We start from the raw sequence: 15,894 nt of genomic DNA on the forward strand, positions 1-15,894 counted from the left end.
ACGGACTCTTTAACCGGGGCCGGCTCCGCCCGCCGCCCTCCCCGCGGCCGCGGCTCCCCCGGCCCGGCCCCGCCGCCCTCCCCGCGGCCGCGGCTCCCCCGGCCCGGCCCGGCTCCGCCGCCCTCCCGCGGCCGCGGCTCCCCCGGCCCGGCCCGGCCCGGCCCCGCCGCCCTCCCCCGGCCGCGGCTCCCCCGGCCCGGCCCCGCCGCCCTCCCCGCGGCCGCGGCTCCCCCGGCCCGGCCCCGCCGCCCTCCCCGCGGCCGCGGCTCCCCCGGCCCGGCCCCGCCGCCCTCCCCGCGGCCGCGGCTCCCCCGGCCCGGCCCCGCCGCCCTCCCTCGGCCGCGGCTCCCCCGGCCCGGCCCGGCTCCGCCGCCCTCCCGCGGCCGCGGCTCCCCCGGCCGGCTCCGCCCCGCCGCCCTCCCCAGGGCAGCTGCCGGCCGGCCGCGGGCGATGGAGGCGGTGGTGGCCGCGGCGGGGCTCCTGCTGGCCCTCTCCCTGCTGGCCTTCGGCCTGTACTGCTGCTACGTGCGGTACATCCACGCGAAGTACGACCACATCCCCGGCGCCCCGCGGGAGAGGTAAGGGGCAGGCAGGCCCGGGTGCGGGGGTGGGGACCTGCGTGGGCTGTCGGGGCCCTGCGGAGCGACCGCCGCCGTTGGCCCCGAGGCCCGCTCCCGGAGGAGCGCCCAGGAGGAAGCTGCGAGCGGCGGACCCTGCGCCGCGGCTGCCCTCGCCGCCGGGGGAGGCAGTGTCAGAGCAGAAGATAAACACTGCAGCCCGTGTCCCTGCGGGGTGACCTGCTGGGGCGGGCCGGGACCGGGACCTTGCTGATGCGGGCAAGGGCAACCGCAAGGGCGAGGAGGCGAGGCCGGCTGGGAGCGGCGCACCCGTGGGCCCGCTCCCCGGGGAAGGCTGGCGCCGCCGGCGTGGCCGGAGACCCACCGCCCTGCTCCGCAGCGCTGCGTGGCTGGCTCGGGCAGGCGGCGTGGGGTTGCTGGCCTACATCTCCCTGCTGTTCGCCTCAAGGTGGCCACAGCAGCGTGAAACGAGGAGCTTAGCATTGCCCATCCGAACTGCGTGGTTGCTTATGCTGCCAGAGGGACTTGACAGGCAGCACCAGCCACGCAGGAGGGGCTCTCTGCACGGGACCAGCACAGCCTGCCGCCCCGCACAGCTCCAAGAGCCACGCTGACATTAACTCCAGCAGGTACTCTCCGTGCTGTCCCTCGTGAGCTAGGTGTTTGCTTTCTGCCCAAAAAACCCCCAAAATGCCGTAAGTGATAAAGGGCAGTGAGGAGGCCACCAGCAAGGCGTCAGCAGCGCCGCCACAGGGAGACACAGTTCTTCCAGGAGTGCCTGTGCTTCCTGTTCAACCTCACCTTTGGGTACATATGCCCTCCTTAAAACACCATGGGAAGAGGCGCTGCACAGGCACTCCCTTACATAGCCCTACAGGGACACCAACCTTGGCTGCCTAGCTCTAAGTTTTACTGTGTAACCAGGGTCAGAAAGTAAGATCACAGAGAGGATGGATCTTGCCATACCTGTAACTGCTTGTCCTCATGTTCATTTTGAGGTGTGAAGTAACACTCTAGAGTAATGGCAGCTTGAGTAACCCTGTGGCTGTTTTTCTGTTCCTTCTTCAGGGTTTGCAGCTTGATGTTGGTGATCAGCCTAGGATCCTTCCCAGGAAGGTTTCTAGTAGTGGTATGTCTAGGTAGAAGTTTGTATGTCATGCAAGCCCACAGTACTTGATAGCTTTTCAAAAGTATAAATTGTCAGGGACAGTCCAAAACTCCCATTTCAGTACCTGTTGGACAAACACTTCCATTCCTAAATGTCCAAGGTAGGGAAAATGAAATACCTTCAGCTCTGAAAAGTCATTTATTTAAAAAAAAAAAGGTAAGGCCAGGCCCTGTGTTGGTGGTAGTCTCCCCTGTACAAGAAAGACATTGACAAACTGGGGTAGGCCCAGTGGAGGGCAGCCAGGATGCTTGGGATGATGAGAACTGGGCTTGCTTTGGGTGGAGAAGCAGCTGCTGAGGGGCAGAGGGGATCTGCTGGCTGTTTTCAGCTACCTAATGAGCGGTTAAGAGAAGATGGGGCCAGACTCTCCTTGGAGTTGCAAAATGAAGGACAAAGGGCAACAGAGACAAGCTGCTGTCATGGTTTAGCCCCAGTCAGCACTAAGTACTGTGTAGCTGCTCGCTCACCCTCCCTGGTGGGACAGGGGAGAGAATCGGAAGGGTAAAAGTGAGAAAACTCGTGGGTTGAGATAAAGACAGCTTAATAGGTAAAGCAAAAGCCGCGCACACAAGCAAAGTAAAACAAGGAATTCAGTCACTGCTTCCCATGGGCAGGCAGGTGTTCCGCTGTCTCCAGGAAAGCAGGGCTCCATCAAGCATAATGGTTACTTGGGAAGACAAACGCCATCACTCTGAACATCCCCACCTTCTTCCCCCAGCTTTATATACTGAGCATGACATCATATGGTATGGAATATCGCTTTGGTCAGTTTGGGCCAGCTGTCCTGGTCGTGTCCCCTCCCAGCTTCTTGTGCACCTGGCAGAGCATGGGAGCTGAAGAAGTCCTTGACTAGTGTAAGCACTAATTAGCAACAACTAAAACATCTCTGCATTATCAACACTGTTTGCATCACAAATCCAAAAAATAGCTACTACAAAGAAAATTAACTCTATCCCAGCCGAAACCAGGACAGTGGCCCAAAGGGAAATCCCAGTTAGGTGTAAGGCAAAACATTTTTACCATGAGGGTGCTCAAACACTGGCACAAGTGACTGGGTGAGGCCTTGAGCCATGAAACAGCTCTGACATTGACTGGCCTGGAGCCGGGGACTGGACCGGTGGTCTCCAGAGGTCCTTGCCAACCCAAATTACTCTGAAATGAGATTCATCTAAATGTAAATGCTTCTCAGCTGAGACAATATCTGGCAAACTGGAGAAGAGGAGCACCAGAAGCAAAGGCTGGCTTGTGTCCAGCTTGCTGCCCACTGGGACCAGCCCCCGGGTAGTGGTCAGCAGATCGGCTCCCCAGCCAGCCAGCCCACAGCCTGTATCGCTTCAAGGTGTTATTCTGTCCAGTTGCATGACTTTCCCTTTGCCCTTGGCTCTTTCCCGTTGATAAAAGCTTAAGAAAGCCCTGTTTTAGGATGAAGTACAACAGGATCTTATCAAAACCTCACACTTTGTGTAAGGTCTTATGGCTGCATGATGGCAAGATTATGTTAACACCCCAGATTTCCTGCGCTGATTTATTTTATCAGAACTTACAGCACATCTCTAGAGGAGACTTGTGCAGGACAGGCTGGAAAAGTGAGTCCTAGTGGCTTTGTGTCATTTTTTACTGCGTGAATAGCTCACCTGTGAAGAGAGGAGGTCATCTCTTCAAAGGTTTGCTTCATATTAAAGATTTAATAGCAAGAAATGGGCAAAAGGGATTTCTTTGCAAATACATGTTTTCAGATGATAGTATCATATGGTTATATATCCCAAACCAAGCCCTTGCTCAGTTTTTTTCATGGCATGCACTAAGTCATTGGGTCTTCTCATTAGGGGATGAATGTTTTAGGCTTGTTTTAACACCTGAATTAATTGGGTAGCGATGGGACTGGGGATGAAAAATATCTCTGAGGATTTGTGAGACACACAAGAGGAGCCATGAGTGGGACCATGCTTCATGTGCTGCAGATAGAGAGGTTTCTGGAGCTTTAGCTGATGAAAGACTCATCTGTCATATTTGGGGCTTTCACATCATTTTGGAGTCCCATTACAATGGAGGAGTCTAACAAGTGAAGGATTAAAGGTTCCTGTAGATTTTGGACAACTTTGTTGAGTGCTTGTTATTTTAAGCGCCCCCCAGTTCCAACAGAAATAAAGTAAGAGCCTGTTTTTCCCCTATAGCTTGTTAATACTGAAAAGGATGATAGTATTGCTGTCCGTCTCTTAAATGGAAAACAGATCTTGAGCACAGCTTGCTTCATTTAGAGAGGAGCTTGGCCAAATCTTCCTTCAGATGTATACAAAGCCGGCGGGAATTCACCACTCACAGAAGGAATTGATCTCTAACTTTTTAATACAGCTGATGTGTTTGAAGAGTTAACCCTTCTTATTCGTTTCTGCAATTTCCATATTAACCAGTGATTATCCTTCTAGGTTGTCCTCTTCTTTCCAGCGTTTGAGGTGACATGGCTTTAGCCAGAAGGAGACCGTTCCTAATTTTACTCAGTTTAACTCCATTGACAGAACCGAAGTTACCCTTATCAGGGATGAGCATGTACTAAAGAACATTTAATGCAAATGTCTGTTGTGTGTACAGAAGCGTAATAGTTGCAGCGGAGATTCAGTCAGCTAGCCAAAGAGCAAAGCAGTTTGCTGGGAGCTCCCTCCCAGACCCAAACATCTCCTATAATACGGCAGCAAAAAAGACCTTGTCCTGCATATCTGCGCTGGTCTTCCTGGCTGCACAAGTGCACCAGCCTGACCCCAGTCCCAGCTTACACACGAGAGGGCTGGGCATTGGCACAGCTGGGTGTTATTTTTCTTTCCTTACAACACGCATGTTGTATGCTGAGCAACAAGGACTGCAATCCATACAAAACCCTATGTTGGCATCCTCATGACACTCTTAACCTTCATTTTCTGCAGCTTTTTATTTGGACATCTGCCGATCTTGTGGGGAATGCTGAGGAAACAGGAGTTTATGCATGATCTCTTCCTGCAGTGGTAAGTTGAGACACATCAGTAACATCGAATGGGATAGCTCTGTAGCACAAATTGGGAAATCATGGTGCAGAGGCCCGGAATTGTATATTTAGCATCATTCAGAAGGTCGGTAGAGGAGCTGGAGAGAGAGCATTGATCCTTCTGTTAATGGCTTTATTCACTGAATACTGCAGTAGTTCGAAGTACATGCTGCTTTGGTCCTTTGAGGTTGTCAGGTCTGAACTGTTACATGTTGGTGGTTTGTACCATAATTCTCTTTTTCCGTTTCCTTCTCTTCATGTAGGGCAGAGAAATATGGACCTATTGTACGGCTTAATGCCTTTCACAGAGTCACAGTAATGATTCTGAGTCCCGAAGGAGTGAAGGTACTGCAAAATAAAGCCAAATTGACAGTGGGGATCGGCCCGTCCATCCAGAAAGAGAGAGGTGGTGCCTGATGTTCAGGACAGTGCTGTGCAGCCAGTCTGTGCCTGCAGAGAGGGCGGCTCTGGCCAGGTTAGGAGGGCAAGGTGTTCTGCTCTCCAGGCTGTCCTGATTTACTTTTTTTCCTTGATCCAGTTGATTTACTTTACTACCTTTATTTAAACAGCAGATAGAGCAAGCATTCACCATTTCTGAAAAGCAGACTCTCTGCAAGAGCTTAATATCTCAAATGAGTGAGGCACAAGGGACTGAATTTCTTCCTCTAAATCTTTGCAATAACCACAAAGCAAGATTTCAGGTCATTGGGCAAAAAGTGCTAGAGACATGTGAAACAAGCTAGTAGCACAGGAACTGGGAAATCAGGGCACACCAAATAATTCATCTAGTCTTCCGACTATTGCTGCAGGAAGAAAAGAGTGAACATGTAAGTGGCTTTTTATGTTTTGTCTGGGGAATGGATTACACTCAGTATTCACTGACCTGAGATTTGACTTTAGGAGTTCTTGATGTCACCACAGTACCCAAAGGATCGGCTGGTGTATGGTCGTATCTTCAGTTTATTTGGTGAGAGGTAGGTGAAACCCATCTGAAGCCACTGTGATCTGAAAATAAGTGAAAGATTAATAACATCACAGGCATGATACTTATTTTGACTTGGACCATTTACCCTAGTGTGGGGATTAGTGACTAGTTCCAGACATATGTAAGCAACATGTACCTACTGAATTATGTGTCAAGTCAAGTGTCATCCCAGCCAGGGAGGAGGTTATGTTGGATTTTTTTCCCTTGATTATATTTCTTCCCCGCCGTGGTTGCTCAGTCGGTCTTAGGATAGTTTGGTCAAGACCATCATCAAACTTCTCACTTAGATTTTAGAGCACTGAATTATTCCTTAATGCCTGGGAGTTTCCAGCTCCTAAGCTCAGTAACAAAAAAGGCTTTTTTTTTCCTCTGATAGCCTGAAGTTTTTAAAAACATAATAATCCAGTTATTTTATTAATTATTTGCATAACAGCTGTAATGAAGTAGTATCTTATTGGACTCAGCAGTCCACGCCTACCAGGCAAAATATATCTGGGGTTCAGTCGTTGTCCACAGTGGTGCAACAACTGTGTACTCAAAGCAGTACGGTGCTCCCTGCACATGGCAAAAATACAAGAAAGTAGATGTGGAAGAGTTATCTTTGTGACTACACGGGGTTCGGCTGGCTCCCTTGCTGAAAACTGTTCCTTTCCTTGTTTTCCTAAATGCTAGATTTCTCGGGAATGGCTTGGTAACCGTTTGCGACCATGATCATTGGCACAAGCAGCGGAAGATAATGGATCCAGCTTTCAGCCGAAGGTAAGGCACATATCTCTGGGATGATTTATCTGTTATTTCTGCTGTATTTTCATTATTCTCCCTGTCATTGATCGATTGTTTGATATTTAGAAAGAAAAAAAAATTTAGTGCCAAAATCACATTTTTCTTGGGGTCCAAGGCACCATTTCCATGACAAGTATAATTTGACCAGGCTTCCCATGGGGCAGCGGCACCCATATGAGCTCAGCAACAGCAGAAAGGTCCCAGGGTTGCATATCCAGGAGTGTGCTGACGGCTGCCTTATCCTGTCGGAAAACAGACCTCAGGGGTTTGATGTGGGCAAGCCTCATCATTCACTTGAGTGATTCCCTCTGGGAGATACGGTGTGATTGATAAGCAGGGGGTTGGTCTGCTTTGCCTGTGTGTGCCTCGATGCATTGTGTTTAGGGTCTGAAGATAAAGCCCGTTTGCTTTGGCATGCACAGGCAGGCCGTTCGCCATGACAGCCATTGTTTACATGGCAGGATGGAGCAGGGCTGCTATAAGAAGAATTTAGCTCATCTTCTCTCTTTGATTTTTAAAGTATTAAGGCAAATTTATTATAAATTAAAAAAAAAATCTTAACAATTTTCTGTGGAAAATAATTAAGGTAATTTTTCCTGAGCAAAGATGTCCTCTCCAGAGCCCCCATCACTCATTTTTATTGATTGTTCAGCTACCTGATTGGTCTGATGGAAACTTTTAATGAAAAAGCAGAGGAACTGATGGAGAAGCTAGAGGAAAAGGCAGATGGAAAAAAAGAGTTTAGCATGCTGACGATGATGAACCGAGTGACTATGGATATCATTGCAAAGGTACCAGCTGTCCGCTTTGTTGTTTCCTCTAAGATCGGCAGGAAGGAATGGAAGTAACGGTTACTGGCAGCAGAACGGGTTCAGGAGCCAGAGCCAGGGAACAAGGCCTTTACCCAGCAGTGCCAGAAGAGCTGAAGGACTAATTGTGCCACTTCCATTCAGGCTGAGCCGTAGGAAGGGGCAGTTAGGGAAGGGTCTGCACAGCCTAGGTGAGGCCAGCAGGAGCCCTCACAGCCTCATACCTCCCACCCCTCTATGCCAAAGGGACACACACCGGTGCTTGTTCACGTGTGGATGTTGTATTATTACCATTCTATGTCAACATGAAGCCTGCCTCTCGATGGCTTTTCCCTTCTCTATGCAAAACAGTTTGGGATGAATGGAGAGTAAGAGTAAATATTTAATCTCCCAAAACAAGGAGGAAGCATAACATAGATAGTACCCTTCCCTCGCAGCCTTCTGTGAGGCAGGATCTAGCCTGAGGTACTTTTAGGGGAAAGGGCGGTGCTGTGAGGCTGTCCTGCTCTTTCACCCCAGCCCCAGGGAGCCAGGATGCAGCTGCTTTTTCTTTCTTCTGCTCCTCAGGTAGCCTTTGGCTTGGAATTAAATGCACTGAGCGATGACCAGACGCCTTTCCCGCATGCTGTGACCATGGTTTTGGAGGGAATGACCAAGGCACGCATCCCTTTCGTGCAGGTCTGTTTGCACCTTGCTTCAGTCCTCTCTCCTTGCGTCCAGCTGGAGCCCCTGCTCGTGCACGAGTGGGCTGGAGCTGTGTGAGGTCCGTGCATGACAGGGAAAAGCTCATCAGTAGCTCCTTCCCTCCAGTGTGCATTGAGATAAAATCCATTGGTGCTTTAAAACGCTTGCAAAATTAACGTAACATTTTAATGCTTCCTTTCTGTCTTTCTGCCTTCTCTTCCCCCATGCATGTGTTGTCTTCTCATATGGTTTTACACTTTCACACCCATCACTGCAAAAATTGAAATTTTTGCCATTTGTCCAAGAAGGATGGCAACATTCACTCAAGGTGGAAGAAATTTGAACTTTCTTACCCTAAAAAAAAAATCTTTTTGACCAAAATTCATATACTAGGAAATTACAGATGTAATCTGAAATATTTATGTTAAAAATCATTGCACAGTTTCTCATGAAAGCTGTAGTTCAGGCTTTTAGGGCTCCTGTTTTCATTTTTGGGCCCAGAGGTGAGATTCTGTATTGCATGCTGCAGTTTCTCTCTGTGGAGAGGTGAAGAATTTTGCTCAACAGTGCTCAGAACATCAGCTCTGACAAGGCCAGACATCAGCATGCCCAGATTGGAATATTTCCTATTTCAGCCCAAACCCTTCACCGTGGGGGCGTTCACTTTGTTCTGTGGAGAGCAGACGCTTCTGTGACAAATGTCAATTAACAGAAAACAAGGTGCTCATTTGAAAAATAACACTGGCAGTATTTTTTTTACCAGCAAAAGGAATAAAATGACTAAAGAAATTCTGTATTCAGTACATGCCAGGGCAACAGAAGCTGGTAAAGGAGGTCAAGGAGAGCGTGAGGCTGCTGCGGCGTGTGGGGAAGGAGTGTATTGACCAGAGGAGAGAGGCCATCCAGAACGGGAAGGAAGCCACACTGGATATTCTTACACAGATACTGAAAGGAGATGGTAGGGGACATGTTGTTGGAGTTAATTCATCTGTGGCATGTTTTGCCATGAAATCTGGGGAGGCCTGTTTTGGGGATCTGAACTTTGATGCTTTGATGTCTTGAGGGTGGGTTTTTTTGTGCTGAAGGTAGTGAGAGTTGCATTGAAAATTTCCGGTTTCTTTGTGTCGGATGAAATATTGGTCACAAGTCACTGCTTAGCTGCCTGCTCAGCGGCCCCTCCTGATGCCACCTCAGACAAAATGTGCAAAACAGGGCAGAGCATTCTGGCTGTTCCAGCTGCAGCACGGCGACATCTAATCTCGTTTGCTTTTCTCTCTTGGCAGCTCTGGAGGAAACCAGAGATGATGAAAACATTCTGGATAACTTTATCACTTTCTTTGTTGCAGGTTGGTAGCTATTTTAGCGTTTGGATATGTTGTGTGGGAAGCTGTACACATTCTTGGGCCATCTACAGGGTCATGGTTGATGTCCTTGTTCATTCTGTGTGATGCTGCTGTAACCAGGAGTCACCTGGTTGGAAGACAGCAGTATTACACTGGCGTAGGACCAGCTGGGCCTGGTCTAAAGAGAAGTCTTAGTTTTCTCATAGGAAGATGATATGTTATTCTTCTTCAGTCATATGAACATAGTAAATAATGCTAGGCAGTGGTTTCCATCCTGCAGTGCAAAGGGCAGCACTGCCTGCTGTGGCGCAAGGCTATTCCTCGTGGGGTTCTGGCCCTTCCTCCAGATCCTGCTAAACCCCACTGAAAGCATCTTTAACACGTCCCATGTGTCATCATGTCACCTCACCCACACGATTAAGTGCCATTCTTGCCTTTCAAGCATTAGTCAGTGCTTGGTAAGAGAGGCTACTGTCAAGCCTATCAGAAAAAGCAAGGGCTGAGATGATAAGTGAGGTAAGCAATGTAGAAAAATTGATCTTGCAAGTCAGTGGAATTTAGGTCCCTAAGAAGGTGAGGTTAAAACACTGTTCTTTCACAAGAAAGACGTTACTGCCACAAATACGTCTTTGCAGAAGTGTTTTCTGTAATGCTTTAAGATAATACGTATGCCTATCCATGAAAAAATGACAACTATCCACATAAAGCAGACATTTCAAAGAAAGATGGTTAGAAACTCTGTTTTCCCTCAAAACCAGTAAATCCTTGCTTCTTGGCAGAACCGTGTGTCCCATAATATGACAAGGCAAATATTGAACCTCACTGTTAGGGAGCTCATAACCTGTAGGTGCCGTATGCAGCCACTGCAGCTTTGAGTTGAGCAGACTTCTCGTATCTTTACCATCTACCTCTTGTTCTTGTCATTCTTGAAAGCCCCTTACATAGAATGTACACCTTTTTTAAAGTTTCCTTTAATTTCTAGCGTACTTGAAATGGAACATTCGGGGCCTGACGTTTAAAGTTTCCTGTTCACAATCACACTAGACCATCTTTGTATCATATTATTACTTCATACTAACTTTTACCTGACTTTTGGTGTTGTTAGGTCATGAAACCACTGCCAATCAGTTGTCATTTACAGTAATGGCACTGGCTCAGCATCCTGAAATACTGGAAAGGTATGTACACTCCAATTTGCAAACCCAGCTTGCTGTTAATTATTTCAAGGTGAACTTAATTATAAGGATTATTAAAAAGCTAGGATCACTTAATGATAAATTCTAGCTTCCCTTCCAGAATAAACAGTTTCATAGTCCCAATATATCTAAAATTTAAAAAAAGCTGAGATGGAATTGGAATGATTCATCTTAAGTGAGTTTTTTCAAAGCCTTTATACAAAGCTGGTCCTGATTCCTGCCTGATTCAGCTGCGCTGTACACACATTGCTCCGGCCTGATATGAGGCACAAGTTCAGGCAGGCTGGCTGGGAATCAGTAGGCATTTTGCCCAAGGATGGGAGTCAAAGTCCAACTCAGTGTCTGGAAAGCAAAAAATACAACTTGTCAGCTTGCCTAGCAAGAAATGGGTGTCTGCAACTAACATTTTTTTTTAATTTTTAACCGCAGGCTTCAGGCTGAAGTAGATGAAGTCCTTGGTGCCAAGAGAGACGTTGACTATGAGGATCTTGGCAAACTCACCTATTTATCACAGGTACTGTAGGAGTGAGGTAAAATACCAGTCAGAGCTGTTTGATAGTACTCCTGCCATCTCATGGGACTGCCAAGAGGAGCCCCACACTTTTAAAATTTTAAGAGCAAGGACAGTATTTGATCCTGATGGTGTTTGTCCCCAGAGAGTCAGCAGGTGGATACTGTGAGCTGTTTGCAGCAGCCCAGCCTTGCTGGGGAGGATGCTCCTTGAAATTCTTTCCAAAATGCCACACAATTCCTTCACTGCTTTCTTTAATTATTACCAAGCTGGGAGCTAGAGCAGAGTTGCTTCATCCCCACCTGTTTAAGCTGAAACCATAGCTGTATTTTAAGAAGGGTTTGCAACTTCAAGCCCAGCCCATGCCTGAGTCCCACTTGCTTCCCAAACTCACAGCTCTATTTTTGTCTGATTATTGTTAAAGCAGTTCCAGCTATGATCTCATCATGTGCCATAAACTCAGCAGGATTTGAGGACATCCAAAAATAATGGATATATTTTGCAATTTCAATTTTTTATTATTCAGTTGTGAAATCCTCTTCAGTCGCTCGGGAAAAAAGAGTTTGGTCCTAAAAGTGGTTTTGTGTTTAGAAATGCTGGTTGGTAATGAACTGCAAAGCCAGGGCTTGGCTACTCGCCAGCATTTGTGTTGAGTATCCTTTTTTACAAGATGGGGGGCACCAGTAGCCCTCAGGAGAGGCTGAATCACAGCCCTGGTAACTATGCTCTGTGCTTAAATTCACTGTGATTTTAGTAGCCTGCCATGATTGCTTTTCTCTTAAATTGCCTCGTTGAGGTGGGTGATGGCATTTTACCATTTGCCATATCCCATCCCACAGTTCAATGTGCTTTGACAGCAGATAGATTTCAAAGGTGTATTTCTCATAAAGAAAAGGCATCTCTGTGTGAGTACAGAAATCAGCAGGTTTCCTTAGGCTTCTCCAAACACCATCACAATTATACCACTCTAATTAGCATGAGGTATCTAAGCCTTTCAGTTTTAGGACAGATCACATGAGAGCCTCTCAAAGCAGACCGTTTATTTAACAGAACAAGCTTGGGTCTGTACAACCAAAATCACAGTCACCCTTGGTCAGAGCCAGTCCATCACTGGAGTATCGGAGACCATGGGACTCCTCTCCTGTCGCTCAGGCAATTCTGAATCCTTTTGTCCACGCTTCTTTTTCATTAATCCACTCGTGCATACACACCGTTAATTGCATTTGCAGCGTGGTGCTAATGTGCACTGTTAATTAGGTTTCACTTTGATGAAATAAGCCATTCTTACAGCTCACTGCCACCAAAAGAAATGGTGTCATTCCGTTTTTCCTCACTGTTCCCTATTCATTTTCCTTTGCCAGGTTGTTTTTTGTCATTTTGGTGCTCTGACCTGGCTCAGCTCCCTAAGCAGCAGAAGCAGGACAAAGGCAGGAGCAGGAGTGCAGTGCTGAGAACGGGAAGGAGGAGGGAGCAGCCACCCATCCCTGCGGCAGCTGGCACTGAGAATGGCTCATCAGGGGCATGAAACTTCACTCTTAGACATTTCCTCTGAATTTGCTTCCCAGTACTTTTTCTTTTAGTTGTTGACCTGACTTGAGGTGTTATATCTGTTCCATGCATGTTCTCTCTTGCGGGTTTTGCTTCTTTTTCTCTGTATTTTACCAGTTGCAAGAAAGAACCAGGCCTGAAGGAGCTGACTTAGCCATGTATTTTGCCCGCAGGAGCCCAAGATAAATACACTAGCATCTGTTCCACAAGTCAAAAGCTCCCATTTAGCCAAAGTGAAAGGCCATAGGGAGGTAATTAATTTTATTTCTGCTTCCTACACTGTATTAACTAACTGACCTTTTGTGCTTTTCACTGACACAGGTTTTGAAGGAATCACTGCGGTTGTACCCGCCTGTCCCAGGGACAATACGCTGGATGGAGAAGGAGCACATCATTGACGGCATCAGAATTCCTGCAAACACAGTGCTTGTTGTGAGTCCCACCCACCATCAGCAGCTTTTAGCTACTGCAGTCAATCCAAATACAATGGGACTGTGTATCAGAGGGCCAAAATACTCCCTGGGTATATTTATTCTGGCCTCTCTGAAATTTTGGGCAAAACTGAGGTATGAATTGGGACTCTGGATTGGTTTTGCCTGGGGAGTGGAAGGCAGTTACGGTTTTGTACCTGTGACAGCAAAGAGGCATTTTCAGTGTGCTGCTCCTGATTAACACAAACTCTTCCTTGACAGTTCAGCACTTATATAATGGGGAGGATGGAAAGGTATTTCAAGGATCCACTCACTTTCAATCCAGACCGATTTAGCAAAGATGCACCTAAGTAAGTTTCTTTTTACTCCTAGGTTATTAAATATCTAATAAGAACCATTACAGGAAGACAATTCAAGGGGAAAAAAAGTAGAATAAAACTATATTTCCGTTCCAGTATGAGTAACGCTAAATCCTTGCCCAAATGCAAATAGAGAGCAATAATGTGCAGCTTTTTTCCAGAAGTTCTTTATACCACATAATACCTTACAAATCCCCCCCAGTACTAATGTTATTTAATGTTTGTATCAAGGTCAAATATTTGGGCCAAAACCAGGTTGAATATTTGCCTTAGTGCAATACAAACATCTAATGGGTGGCAGCCCTGGCCGCAGGAAGCTGAAAGTGTCTCCACATTGGAGAGGGGACAAAGGCCCGAGAGACAGAAGTTGCTGTTCAGCCGCATGGGCCGGCAGCCCAATTCATATCTGCATCAGTAGGCTGGAGTGCAGTGGGAGGCATCAGTGAGCTAAATAGTTGGTACTGATCCCTGCATCTAACTACTTTGTGAATCAGGGGTTTTACTTCAGCCTAGAGTTAGTCTAGTTTTCTGAAACAAACGCCCCCTCACTCACGCGGTTCAGAGCTGCCCAAAGGGGCAGTAACTGGGTGGATTGTTAGGTCCCCATGGCAGGCTGGAGAGCATTTACAGTATGCTTGACATTCAGCTTTGAAATAAGGTTTGCATACAACAAAACAGCTCTGTGAGCTAAGCCATACAGTATGTGGAGATGATGATGAGTCTTGCTTCAGACCTGCACTGCTGCTCTGAACCAAAAATATGTTAATTTGGAAGTTGCCTTAGCAAGTCAGCTAGGTAAGGTGGTAGTTAGACTATTTCCTTGCTGCTACGATGAAATGTTTGCTTGCTTCTTTATAACCAAGCTGTCAGAGTGACAGTTTTGAACATTTTCCTTGTAGGCCATATTACTGCTATTTTCCATTCTCTCTGGGACCCCGATCTTGCATTGGGCAGGTGTTTGCACAGGTAAGCAGAGGCCCGGAACGATGCTTCATTAGTGAGCACTGGGCCAGCTCAGGGTGTGCTGGCGGTGGATGGTGGTGGGGGACCAACAGCTGCACTGATGGTGCACTGACCCTCTTCCCTCTAGAGGGAAGATCCCCATCATGCCCACGTCAGGGCATGTCTCAAACACTGTCCGTGAGCAGGCATGCATGTACCGGACTGGTCCCATGTCACCCATGCCCACATGCAGCCAAGGTGCCTGCAGAGCAGGGGGCAGCAGGCTGCTCTCCCTCTGAACTGTCCTGGGTCAGCCAGCTTGAATCCAAACAGTCAACATCCCTTTGCCAGCTGAGATTAGGCACATGGGGGATGTGCAGGGGATGTTGGGGACCATCCCGTGGCTGCAGCTGGCAGAGTCAAGGCAGGGAAAACATCAGCTGGCAGAAGGGCACAAGCCAGGACTGGCCCTGAGAAGGCGAGGAGGGGACTGCGTGGATGGGAGGAACAACTGGATGAAGCATGTGAGTACCTGAGCATGGCAGAGAGCATTTCAGAAGGACAGTAGGAGGCCAGCTCTTCGGGTCTGTGCTTTGAGTTCATCTAAGCACCAGTGCTCAACATCTGCAGGTTAAAGTGCTTGGTTTTACCTTTGATTTCCAAAATGGGGTTAACAGATGAACACAGGGACAGTTCTTAGTGCATGTCAGTTGTTTTTAAATCCAGGAAGACCCAGGCAACTCTCTTCCTGCCCAAACTCAGCCAGCTGCGTTAACAGAGTAACATTTAATGTTTTAACGTTTAAATCTCTGTATTGACAAAGCAGCATGACATAATACACTGACTTGTAAGTAGCTGCAGTCCAAGCTGTATTTGCTCTCACTGACAATGACTTTGCTTTTCTTCTTAACAGATGGAGGCAAAAGTGGTGATGGCAAAATTGCTGCAGAGGTTTGAATTCCAGCTGGTACCAGGTCAGAGTTTTAAGCTCTTGGATGCTGGAACCTTTAGGCCGCTAGATGGAGTAATGTGTAAACTGAAGCCAAGGGTCCTGACAGGAGGCTGCCAGGCGTGACTACTCAGGGAGGGAGCATGACGTGGTAGTGATAGAGTTTTCTTCTGATTTTGAAGATCTTCACACTAATCAAAAGTTAGAATCAAGGCATTTGGTGCTGCCACTGTTACTTCTTACCTTTCTGAATGAAAAGGGCAAGAACGCAGTCTGTATGCTATCAAGTTCCCGTGGTGGTTTCCACACCAGGAGGGTAACGTCCCAGAGCTTTCCCTGGCTCTGCTGCTGTTGTGCACAGTCTCAATCAGTGCAACAGTGCAATAGCAGGCCAATAAGGCTGATGGAGCTTTTGATAACGTAAGCAATGTTATACAATGTATTAATATGACTTATATCCAGAGGTACCAATACTGGTATTGCTAGGGAAGGTTTAGTCCATCTATTTGTAGATAAGCTCTTCAATCCCTTGTGCTGGAGATCTGCTAATATCCCCCTAGACATTAATAAAATCTCATTGGGAAAACTGAGG

At 47.5% G+C, this 15,894-nt stretch overlaps 1 protein-coding gene across 2 annotated transcripts; it reads left to right on the forward strand.

The window, feature by feature from the left end:
• The first annotated feature begins 336 nt into the window (after window positions 1–336).
• LOC104040180 (cholesterol 24-hydroxylase) lies at window positions 337–15,892 on the forward strand. 2 transcript variants are annotated; one of them, XM_064460744.1, is made up of 15 exons: window positions 337–578; window positions 4,665–4,742; window positions 5,026–5,107; window positions 5,663–5,736; window positions 6,420–6,506; window positions 7,183–7,321; window positions 7,907–8,017; window positions 8,825–8,981; window positions 9,307–9,369; window positions 10,472–10,544; window positions 10,992–11,076; window positions 12,943–13,053; window positions 13,314–13,402; window positions 14,311–14,377; window positions 15,267–15,892. In XM_064460744.1, exons 1-15 carry the CDS (start codon window positions 451–453, stop codon window positions 15,426–15,428), a joined length of 1,506 nt encoding a protein of 501 aa, XP_064316814.1. In that variant the 5' UTR covers window positions 337–450; the 3' UTR covers window positions 15,429–15,892. The 2 variants fall into 2 exon arrangements, with proteins under 2 accessions (XP_064316814.1, XP_064316815.1); XM_064460745.1 differs by lacking the exons at window positions 337–578; window positions 5,026–5,107.
• The last annotated feature ends 2 nt before the right edge of the window (window positions 15,893–15,894 follow it).

The sequence above is a fragment of the Phalacrocorax carbo genome, chromosome 9 (assembly GCF_963921805.1).
Source record: "Phalacrocorax carbo chromosome 9, bPhaCar2.1, whole genome shotgun sequence".
NCBI lineage: Eukaryota > Metazoa > Chordata > Aves > Suliformes > Phalacrocoracidae > Phalacrocorax > Phalacrocorax carbo.